This window comes from Natrix helvetica (assembly GCF_964273705.1).
Source record: "Natrix helvetica genome assembly, chromosome: 4".
Classification (NCBI taxonomy): Eukaryota; Metazoa; Chordata; class Lepidosauria; order Squamata; family Natricidae; genus Natrix; species Natrix helvetica.
The window spans coordinates 152,904,141-152,915,194 of record NC_138550.1 but is presented as its reverse complement, the minus strand read 5'-3'; the positions used below and the strand labels follow the sequence as shown (position 1 = coordinate 152,915,194).

General features: G+C 40.6%; 2 protein-coding genes across 3 annotated transcripts in view; one reads left to right on the top strand and one right to left on the bottom strand.

Annotated features, from left to right (window-relative positions):
* Window positions 1-1,987: 1,987 nt before the first annotated feature.
* Window positions 1,988-6,359, bottom strand: UTP23 (UTP23 small subunit processome component). Of its 2 annotated transcripts, XM_081950339.1 has the most exons (4): window positions 5,954-6,359; window positions 3,099-3,273; window positions 2,275-2,673; window positions 1,988-2,064 (listed from the first exon to the last, which is right to left on the bottom strand). In XM_081950339.1, the coding sequence occupies exons 1-3, from the start codon at window positions 6,139-6,141 to the stop codon at window positions 2,293-2,295; spliced, it is 744 nt and encodes a 247-aa protein (XP_081806465.1). In that variant the 5' UTR covers window positions 6,142-6,359; the 3' UTR covers window positions 1,988-2,064; window positions 2,275-2,292. The 2 variants fall into 2 exon arrangements, with proteins under 2 accessions (XP_081806465.1, XP_081806464.1); XM_081950338.1 differs by having other exon boundaries at window positions 1,988-2,673; window positions 5,954-6,358.
* A 1,343-nt stretch (window positions 6,360-7,702) lies between these two features.
* Window positions 7,703-11,054, top strand: part of EIF3H (eukaryotic translation initiation factor 3 subunit H) — a 96,726-nt gene continuing 93,374 nt past the window's right edge. The window contains exon 1 of the mRNA XM_081952847.1: window positions 7,703-7,870. Within this exon, the coding sequence (XP_081808973.1) occupies window positions 7,754-7,870 (117 nt within the window). The 5' untranslated portion in view covers window positions 7,703-7,753. The remainder of the gene's footprint in view (window positions 7,871-11,054) is intronic.

The window sequence follows — 11,054 nt, the reverse complement described above, 5'->3', positions numbered from 1 at the left end:
CCAAGTTTCACTGTGGGTGAACTTTTGATGATGTGCACTGTTATTTGTGTGTTAAATGTACTTTCTCAAATTATGGCCAAAGTTTAAACTTGGCTTCGTTAGACATTTTCCTACATGCTTTCGTCAGATGTGATGTAAGTTTTTGCAAAATGTAGCCAGGCTTGGATGTTCATCTTTATAAGAAAAGGTTTCTATCTAGCTGTCCTACATAGCCCAGACATATAAAAAATATGAGACATTGTCAGATGTAGTACACAACCAGTACTTGCCAGAACTTCATACAGCTCTTTTAATGTTTCTGTAGGACTCTGGAAGACTCTTGGACCAGTTTTCTGTTTTTTTCATCAATTTTGGAGAGACATCCAGTTCTTAGTAATATCACAGTTGCCGTATTTTTTCCACTTGTTGATGACCGTCTTCACTTTATTTCATGGTATAGCCGATGCCTTGGAATTTTTTGGGGGGTACCTGATATCTTTCAATAGTGAGATTCCTTTGATGTTTTGTAAGCTCTCTGTTGAACATGGCTTTTGCTATAAGAGGCAACTGAGTAAATGTCAGAAAATTCCTACTAGAACAGCTGAACGGGCTTGATTAGTCTAAGAGGATATGAACATTTATGCAGCCACATTAGTCTCATTTTTCCCCCAAGTAAACATTTTCAGTTTGTTTTTCAATTGAATTGTATAGCTGAAATGTTTTATGAAAGTGGAAAAAATTCTGAAGTGATTTTTCTTTGCTGATTTTTTTTTTTAACATCTCAAAAACCTGGCATTTTAACAAAGGCATGTAGATTTTCTATATCCACTTATAACCTAGAGCAGGAACCTGGCAGGTTCCAGATGTTTCAAATGTCAAGAATTTGGTATTTGGTCAAATACATTAGACCAAACTTTCTGTATTTCCTTGTCATTGACCATGCTGGCTGGAACTAATGGAAGCTGAATTCTAAAACATCTGGAGAACAGTGACCTATCCGTTAAATTACTGTAGCCTAATTTAATTAAAGCTGGTTTGATTCTAAATTGTCAAGAACGAACTGTTCATTTTTTTCCAGCTCTTGTAACAGTATTCTACATGATATTCCTACTGTCAGAATGCTACATTTTTAGATAGGCATTATGGTTCTAGTTAGGATCTTTTTCAAATACGCATTTGCTTAGACTGACCTCATTAATTTTAGCATTGAAACATGGAAAATAGGATCACTGAATGGTTACATTGTAATGAGCTCTGCATCATCCTTCAAAAAAACTCCCAGGACATAGAAGATGTATTCTCCACACCCAAGCATCAATACAAATTAAAATAATATTCTATCAGACATATGAAAATCTACTCTAACTGAAGAAAGCACATTTATAAGCTATTTTAGTCCAGGGAAATTTGAAGGGAGAAATTTGTGATTCAAAGCATAAAGGGACATCTGTCTAGCCTCTTGGATGCTTAAAACAAGCATTTCTGTCCTCGAGCTTAAAAGTAACTGCATTTCATTGCATAAGAAGCATAACAAATAAAGCTGGATTTCCTGATTAACGCAAAGTAAATCAAAAGTGGAATAATATAGTTTTTACTGCTCTCATTTGAAGAAACCACCAATTCAAAGCAGCTGCTTCTCCTGAAATCCTGGGGTGGGTGGGTGGGACAAGAATGGTGGTGGTAGAAAAAGCTGGCTAGAATGCTGTTCCTTATCCCTGAACTCAATCCTGTCTTATTCCGATTGCAGTCTTAGTAGCACATCCCTATCCTGAATTTAACCTGGGTAGTATCTTTCTATAAGGATTGTTTTGCCGTCCTCACAATGCCTTCTGTTTTGATAAGTACCAAACATCTTAACCTTATAGCCGCTTTATATAAAGCTTGTTCTTATATATTTCAGCTGTCACTTCAAAAGATGTACACAATTTCTTTGAAATGAGATGACAAAAAAATTGTGAAGAGTTCACTCGTGCCACCAACCTGACATACATGGTAAACTATATATATATTTTTAGAAAACAAAATATGATTTATTTTTCAAACAGCATTAACTACATATCCAAAGTCCGCAAAAGGAGAAATTTCCTGACAGTGAGAACAATTAATCAGTGGAACAGCTTGCCTCCAGAAGTTGTGAATGCCCCAACACTGGAAGTCTTTAAGAAGATGTTGGATAGCTATTTGTCTGAAACGGTATAGGGTTTCCTGCCTAGGCAGGGGGTTGGACTAGAAGACCTCCAAGGTCCCTTCCAACTCTACTATTGTATTGTATTGTATTGTAAAATGGATATGCACATCAACTATTCAGAATAGTTATGCTGTCATATCTGGGACAGCTGCAGTCATAATGCCTGGTTTCTTTTTACTGCGCTTCTGTTTCCCCTTTTTCTTAGATGTGGAAGACTGTTGGGATTCTCCAGTTTTTCTCTTTTTCTTCAGACAGCTGAGAGGATTTGGCCCAGCAGCCCTTTTCCGCTTTCTTTTTTTGGGTTCTGACGTTTTCACAAGACCTTCTTTCTCTTTCAGAAATGAAATAGTCTGCTTATGGTGCTCCGGAATAAGCTGGTTTGTGTGCATTGCTTGTATTGAAGCCAAAGATTTGGCGGAAGGCTTGTCCAGAACCATTGTATTCTGAATTATAAACAGCAGAGGGATTCCAGGCCTTTTTTTTATTTTTGTGGCCAGGTGCTGGTCCTATTTTTTTAAAAAAAGTAAAACAAAAAAAGAGCCTGTTACAAGATGCAGGTGAGTGCAGACTACACAATACACTTCACAGAAAAAAAATAAAAAACCCTAACTATATCCCCTCAGCCCATGATTTGCTAAAATGTAATTACACTTTTTTGAAATATAATTAACCTAATATTGTAAGTATAACAGCTGTAAAACAGCTATCGCTGTATGTAAATGTAACACAGGTAGGACAGCAAATTAACAATGAAAGATAAGTAGTTGGAAAGTAGTGAATTCACTGCAGCAAGAGGATTTTTTTCTTGAAATCTGAACGAAGTCAATGACCCAGTTATTCAAGGTTATGTAGAAGAAAATGAATGAATATTTTTAGTTCAGGTCACAGGTAGGACATTTTATTCAAATATGTTCAAGTGAAATAAATTTACCTGTGTAGCTATGAAATAATGGTGTGGATTGCCATCCTCAATCATGGACAATAGGCAGTCTGAACCACTCACTGGATTCTTGAAATGAGAGCAGTTGCGAAGTTGAAATCTCTGTGCAATTAGTTTGGCACCATACAACTGTTTCCCCAAGCATTCCAATTCTTTTAACACACATCTAAAAGGGAAATATGGTAAGAAAAAGAAAAACAAAACTTTATTTTGTATTTTTAACAAGAAGCTTAATTATATCAAAAGTCTACATCCATCATCAAATCTACTCATAAATGGTAGGTACCAATGTCTTTTTGGAATTAAGGTAGAATCCAACTAACTCCAGATAAACATCCACATCATGATCACATGATTGTGGGGATGCTACAACTGCAAGGCGTGGCCGTAAATCTTCAACATCGTCGTAACTTTGAATGGTTGCTGAACAAGTGATCGCTAAACAATGACTGCCTCTATTTCTTAAGATGGAATGAAATTTCTTGAAATATACATGGAGGAAGTTAAATATATTCCTAGGAAATTAAATATATATGTATGAACTGAAAAGCAAAAATACATTAAGAAATGAAAAAAAAAACCCATCAAATATGATTTCATTATGTGATCTATTTCATCTCTTTTTGGTTTATTTTATTATTTATACATGTTTTTTATTATTGGATTGTGATCTACCTAGAATTTGATTTAAGATGAGTCACATGTAAATATTTAAAGAAAGAACATGTATCAACAAATACTTTTATTTATTTGAATTTACAAGTTGCTCACGTTCAGTGGACTTCAAGTAATTGATATAAAATTAAAGTGTTACGTAGTACGTAGAATAGTAACATAAAATGATACTATCTACTGATCACTGTGTGAGTTTGGGTAAGTCACCCTCTTTCCGTCCAAAGTTTTTCATAGGATTGTTGTTGTAAGAACAAAGCATTTTTCTCTGGGGAAAATGGTAGCAGGCAGTGTTTGTATACCACCTTGAGCCTCTAAATGGTGGGATATACAGTACGTATATATGATAAGAACATTCAAAATATTGAATGGAATATTGGAATACTCCCAATATTCCCCACAAACTAGGATGGGACAGTAAGAGATAATTGACCAGAAACTTCCATGTGATGGTGAGGGTGGGTACGTGTCAAAACAGGCAAGAAGATGGGAGGAGCATCAAGAGGCAAGTCCCCTTGTTTTGCACAACTTGCATCCTGACACTGCTTCCACATGCTTGCTTGACACTTGTCCCCAACATATAGGCACCTTTGTTATTAACATCTATTCCCTGTCCTTTAACATTAGGGCTACCAAACACCTGGTAAAAGAACAGGCAGACAAAGCTTTAAAATGAAATGTTGTCTGGTTTTTTTGTGTGTGTCTTGGAAATTTTTCACAATAGTCATTCAAACTTTCAGTACTGTGACCTTATATATTGGCTGTTTCTTTCTTTCCCTCATCTACCGTGTTTCCCCCAAAATAAGACAGGGTCTTATTTTCTTTTGACCCCCCCCAAAAAAGCACTTGGCCTTATTTTGGGGTAGGTCTTATTATGTTTGAGGTGCAGGAGGCAGCGAGTGTGGTCACCTCATGGCTGCTGCGTTGCAATATTTTCGGGGAGGGCTTATTTTCAGGGGAGGGCTTATTTTCGGGGAACAGGGCACCAACAGATTTGGTTATTTTTACTTCATGATTTCAGCAACTGGCTTCAAAGCATTCCCTTCAAATCTATGATCACTGTAGTGAGTAGATTACAAGTCGTCATACATTTCTATGGGAAATATGAAGATCACATTGTTATCCATTATATATTACTCCTAGCATAGGTTTTTGAACATAAAGATTTGTTGGAAAAATATTGCAAGTAAAAATCATTTTTTCAGGCGCTGGAAAAAGTAATTTTATCTACATACAGGCCTAAAAACTTGTTCTACTCTAATTTCCAACATGGATGGAATATAATATAATCTCCTTTTCTACCTGATTTTTCCCCTTCTTCAATTATTCTCCTCCTTTTCCTGTATAGGTAGTCCTCGATTTACGATCACAACTGACTCCAAAACTTCTGCTGCTAAGTGAATTTTGCTCCCATTTTACGACCTTGCTTGCCAGTTGTTAAGTGAGTCACTGCAGTTAAGTTAGTAACCGGGTTGTTAAGTGAATCTGGCTCCCCCATTGACTTTGCTTGACAAAAGGTTGCAAAAGTGGTTCCTGTGACCTTGGGACACTGCGACGGTCATATGAGTCCGTTATCAAGCATCCGAATGTAAATCATGTGACTATGGGGATGCGACAATGGTGTTTAAGTGTGAAAAATGTTCCTAAGTCCCCATTTTTTAGTGTTATTATAACTTTGAACGATCATTAAACGAACCTATAAGTTGAGGACTACATCGTATATACCCATGTGGCTTCGATTAATAGAGTTAGAATGACAGCACTACCTGATCTCAAGGGTTTTAAATCTAGAGAAGGCTCTTGCTTGGGGAGTTCTAAGTTGAGGACTACCTGTAACCCAACCAGCCTCTCCATGCGGGACTGCTGCTGAATCAGTGAATGATCCCTGCCTCTTTCGCTGCCTCGCAGGGACTTCTAACGAGTGGCCCCCCCCACGTCATTAACCGTCTGCCGGCAACCACCGTCCCGCCCCCCGTCGCGCAGAACTCTATCAGCCAATCCCAGGCCACGCTACTTGGAAAAGCTCGCGCGGTCCTGCCGGCCATCCAAGGAACCGAGCGCGCGTGCGCAGTTTCGCAGTCGCGTCTCGCGCTCCTGTCACTTGTCCCTCGCAGCCAATCGAGGCGCATTTACCCCCCCCAACTCTCCCCGCCCCATCCCCCCACTTTCCTCACCGCGTCGTGCAGAGTTGCGTGGCTCCGGCCAGGTAACCCGGCAACTGCTCCCGTATCTGGATCTTGTTGCGCAGCGCCGCCTGGCAAAAGGTGCCGTCTAGCAGCACCTGGAAAGGCTCCCGGAAACCAAAATTGTACTTGTAGAAGCCCATGTTCTTCTTGGCGTGCTTCTGCCGGGTGATCTTCATAACGGGAGCCGAAGGAACGTAAACATACAAGAAGACCCCACTAAAGCAGGCAAAACCGCCTGCCTCTCTATTTACCGGAAGTTTGGCAGGTTCGTTCAACGGAAGGAGAGACCACGCTGACGCATGCGCAGTGTCTTCCTGCCTGAAACACGTGGGGAAGAGTTCTGACAACAGTTAAGAACCAGGCTGCAAAGAATTCGGATCGAAGCTGTTGGGCGCAGAAAGTTGTGAAGTGCTCATTTAAAAAAAAAATCCGCCATGCATTCTACATTCAAAATAAAGTTTTAAGAGTATAACTTTGTTGGTAATAAAAGCAGACCAATTATTATTTTCGTATTTTTAGTATTTGGCGTTATTTATTCTGTTATACAATTGAGATCAGATGCATTATCTAAAACTGGGCTATTAATTCGGCTCTGACATTGGCAAGCGTTAAATTCATTTCTGAAGAGCAGCGGCCTCCCCTCTTGCAGCAAAAGAAAATCTTGTGCACTTCCAAAACGAATAAAATATTTATAACCATGCTGGAAGAGAATCCGGGGACTTGCAATCTCAATATATGGAGAAGGACCAAGTTGGGGGTAGGTGGGAGATTTAAAGGATTGTCCCTTGAAGCTTTTCATAATCACTTTTAAAAGGGTGATGGTCTCAGAGGACTGCTGGTAAAATGAACTCTTATCTATCTATCATCTATCTATCTATCTATCTATCTATCTATCTATCTATCTATCTATCTATCTATCTATCTATCATCTATCTATCTATCTATCATCTATCTATCTATATCTATCTATCTATCATCTATCTATCTATCTATCTATCTATCTATCTATCTATCTATCTATCTAATCTACCTCTATCATCTGTCTGTCTGTCTCTATATCTACCTACCTACCTATTGTATATAACTGCCCAGCACAATCCTTGTGACTGGGAAGCTCATGAGAGTACACGTAAAAACAGGAAATAATTAAACAACATTACAGTATAAAGCCAAGGCCCTAAAACTTAAAAATCAAAGCACCGCTGTGTGTCAAACTACTGACACTGGCCCCATCACCTTCTCTTCAAGGTTTTTCAGGGTTGGGGTTTTTTGGATCTTCGGGAGGATACAATTTTCTTGGATAATTGTCATGTCAATTGCCAGAATCGTATAAACGAAATATACTCCAAATCGATTGATTGAAGTGCCATTAAGTGATTTTCCACACTCAGCGACCCACACAGGCAGATTTTCTCGCATCCTGCATTTAATAACATTACCGATTTGTGAGGCGCAACCTGATCCTCTATCGCAGGGTTCTCCAAAGTTGGCCATTTTAAGACTTGTGGACTTCAATTCCCCGAATTCCCCAGCGGCTGGGGAAGTCCACATGTCTTAAAGTGACCAACTTTAGAGACCCCTGCTCTATCGCGTCTTTTACTGGGAAATCAGCACGGTCTCTCCTATCCAAAAGCCAGTTTAAACTGACTTTCGGGCTTCTGCCAAGCGGAACCTTATATTCCGGGATCGTGTTTCTAGTCCGTCACCCGGAAGATCCTTTGTGCACAACGTTCCCCCCTCCCCCTTTTTCCCTTCCCGGATACGGTGTGCTCGCTGCTTCTTTTCGCCATGGCGTCTCGTAAAGAAGGAAGCGGAGCCGTAGCTTCCGCGGTCGTTAGCGGGAAAGCCAAAAGCAAATCGGGCCCGGGGGACTCGGCAGTGAAGCAAGTGCAGATCGACGGGCTGGTAAGCGAAAGGGGAAAGCTGGCAGGGACGGGGATGGGCTATTCGGGGTGGTTTTTTGTTTGGTTTCAGCCACCCACTTCAGCATCCTGCTTGGGTAGCCCCGTTTGCCTTTGCACTTCTTTACACGAGGTTCCTTGAGAGAGAGAGAGAGGGGGGGGGGAGGGAGGGAGGGAGAGAGAAAGAGAGAGAGATGAAATAATAATAACAATACTAATAATAATTTTACAAGATACATCAACAAATTACAGCTTCCTGCAATAACACCAGTGGAACTGCAAAAAACTGCGCTACTCGGAACATCTTATATTTTAAGAAGGTACTCGGTTGATACCTAGGACGCTGGCAGCAAACTGTATAAACCATTAGCACCTGTCACTGGTATTTCTGATGCATTTTTGAATGTTCAGTTGACTGAGTTTCATGTTTAATGAATAAAGTATATAGTAATAGTAATAGTAGTAATAATAATAATAATAATAACAACGATGACAACAACTAAGTTAAAAGCTGAATATAAGAAAGAAGTAATTGAGAAGCGAGCTGAAAATTGGAAAAGCAAAGCTATGCATGGCCAATACTTCAAAAGTATTGAAGGCAAAGCTGACCAAAAACTAACTTGGAACTGGTGAAGATCAGGAGTACTGAAAAAAGAAACAGAAGGCTTTATTTTGGCAGCTCAAGAACAAGCCTTAGCCATAAACTGCATGAAGGCAAAAATTCAACATGTTACCACCAACAGCAAATGTCGCCTCTGTAATCAGAAAGGTGAGACAGTCAACCACTTGATCAGTGGGTGCAGCAAAATTTCACAAACTGACTACCTACAACGCCATGACTGCATTGCTAAGATTATTCACTGGAAATTGTGCCAAAAGTTTGGATTTGAGTACAGCAAAAACCACTGGGACCATCAGGTTGAGAAGGTTTTAGAGAATGAGAAAGGCAAAATCCTGGGGGACTTCAGAATTCAGACTGACAGGCACTTGGCCTACAACACACCTGACATAACAATAATATCCTCCGACGTTACCTTAACAGTACCTAGGTCCTTGGTTAGGACTCGAGCTGTTAGGCTACCAACCAGCCCCAAAGGCTGTGAATCTCAGCAAAGATTAAAATTAATAATAATAATAATAATAATAATAATAATAATAATAATAATAACAACAACAACAACAACAACAACAACAACAACAACAACAACAATAATAATAAGGCTGTGAAAATATCTACAGACACCTCTCATCCTGGACATAAATTGTTCCAACTTCTAGGCTGCATAAACAGAGGGATACAATCAAGGTCACCTGAAGTGTTAATACCACTTTATAATGCCTTGGTAAGGCCACACTGGGAATACTGCATTCAGTTTTGGTTGCCAGGATGTAAAAAAAGATGTGGAGACTCTAGAAAGCGTGCAGAGAAGAGCAACGAAGATGATTAGGGGACGGGAGGCTAAAACATAGGAAGAAAAGTTGCTGGAACTGGTTATGTTTAGTTTAATGAAAAGAAGGACTAGAGGTGACATGGTAGTGTTCCAATGTCTCAGGGGCTGCCATAAAAAAGAGGGAGTCAAGCTATTCTCCAAAGTACCTGAGGGCAGGACAAGAAGCAATGGGTGGAAACTAATCACAGAAAGAAGTAACCTAGAACTAAGGAGAAATTTCCTGACAGTTAGAATAATTAATCAGTGGAACAACTTGCATCCAGAAGTTGTGACTTCTCCAACACTGGATGTTTTTAAGAAGTTGGATATCCATTTGTATGGTGGCATAAGATTTCCTGCCTAAGCAGGGCGTTGGACTAGAAGACCTTCAAGGTCCCTTCCAACTCTGTTATTCTATGTTCCATATTCTATCCTCAAAACGACACTATAGGGCACCGCACACCAGAACAACCAGACACAAGGACAGCTGTTTCTCTGAATGCCATCCCTCTGCTTAACAACTAATTCCCACAACACTGTCAAATGACTCGCTAAGACTGTATTACTATTATTATTCTCATCCTTCCTATTGCCTATCTCTTCTCACTTATGACTATAACCTTGTTGCTTGTATATTTATGATTTATATTGTTTTATTTATTTTCAAAATAGGTGTCAGGCCTGGAAGCCATCTTTTGCATTCGGCCTGCCACATTTTCTGCTGTGAGAAAATGGGAGGGGGGATTGTATGGCATATGGGAGATATATAGTCTAAAATTAAATAACATTCCTTTCTCAGAGAGTCAAGGATATCTTGCTCTGTACCTGGAGTGGCGTGACTGGGAGGCATCCCTAGTTGGGACAGTGCCCCATTGTACCATGTGATGGATATGTGGGTGCTGGGCAGGGGCTTAGACTTTCACTTGGGTGGGAAAAACCTGGAAGCTTTCAGATTCAGGTTTTCCCAGATGTGCCAATATGACATCCTTAATAGAATGGAACTTTGAGGAAACTCAAGCCTCAGAGTCTTCTTTAGTTGGGGGTGTTACTTGGAACCCTGACAGTATGATTTGATTTCTTATTTAGTATCCTATCACTACATAGGATACTAAATAATACTATACAACAGCGATGGCGAACCTTTTTTGGCTCGTGTGCCACAACGGGGGGGAGCGCAGGGGGGTCGTGGGTAGGCGTGCCACACCCAGAGGCTGTATAGGAGCCTGGGGAGGGCGAAAAGAGCCTCCCCCGCTCCCCCGGAGGCCCTCCGGAGGCTTCAGGGACCATCCGGAGGCTTCCCTGAAGCCTTCGGAACGCTTAAAACGATCCTCCGAGCAAACCGGAAGTCACTTCGGTCCCTGAAGCCGCCGGAGGGCCTCCGGGGGGGTGGGGGAGGCTCTTTTCGCCCTCCCCAGGCTCCTATAAAGCCTCTGGAGCCTGAGGAGGGTGAAAAATGGCTTTTAAAAATGGCTTTTAAAAATGGTGAACTCAGCTGGCCAGCGCGCACATGCGCGCTGGCCAGCTGACAGGGCAGCGCCTCGTGTGCCCTGACAAATGGCTCCACGTGCCACCTGTGGCACGCGTGCCATAGGTTCGCCATCACTGCTGTACAACATAAGTGTTGTATCTTATGATTCTTGATGAATGTATTTTTTTAATGTACACTGAGAGCATATGCACCAAAGACAAATTCCTTGTGTGTCCAATCACACTTGGCCAATAAAGAATTCTATTCTATCTATGTGACAGTCCAATTAT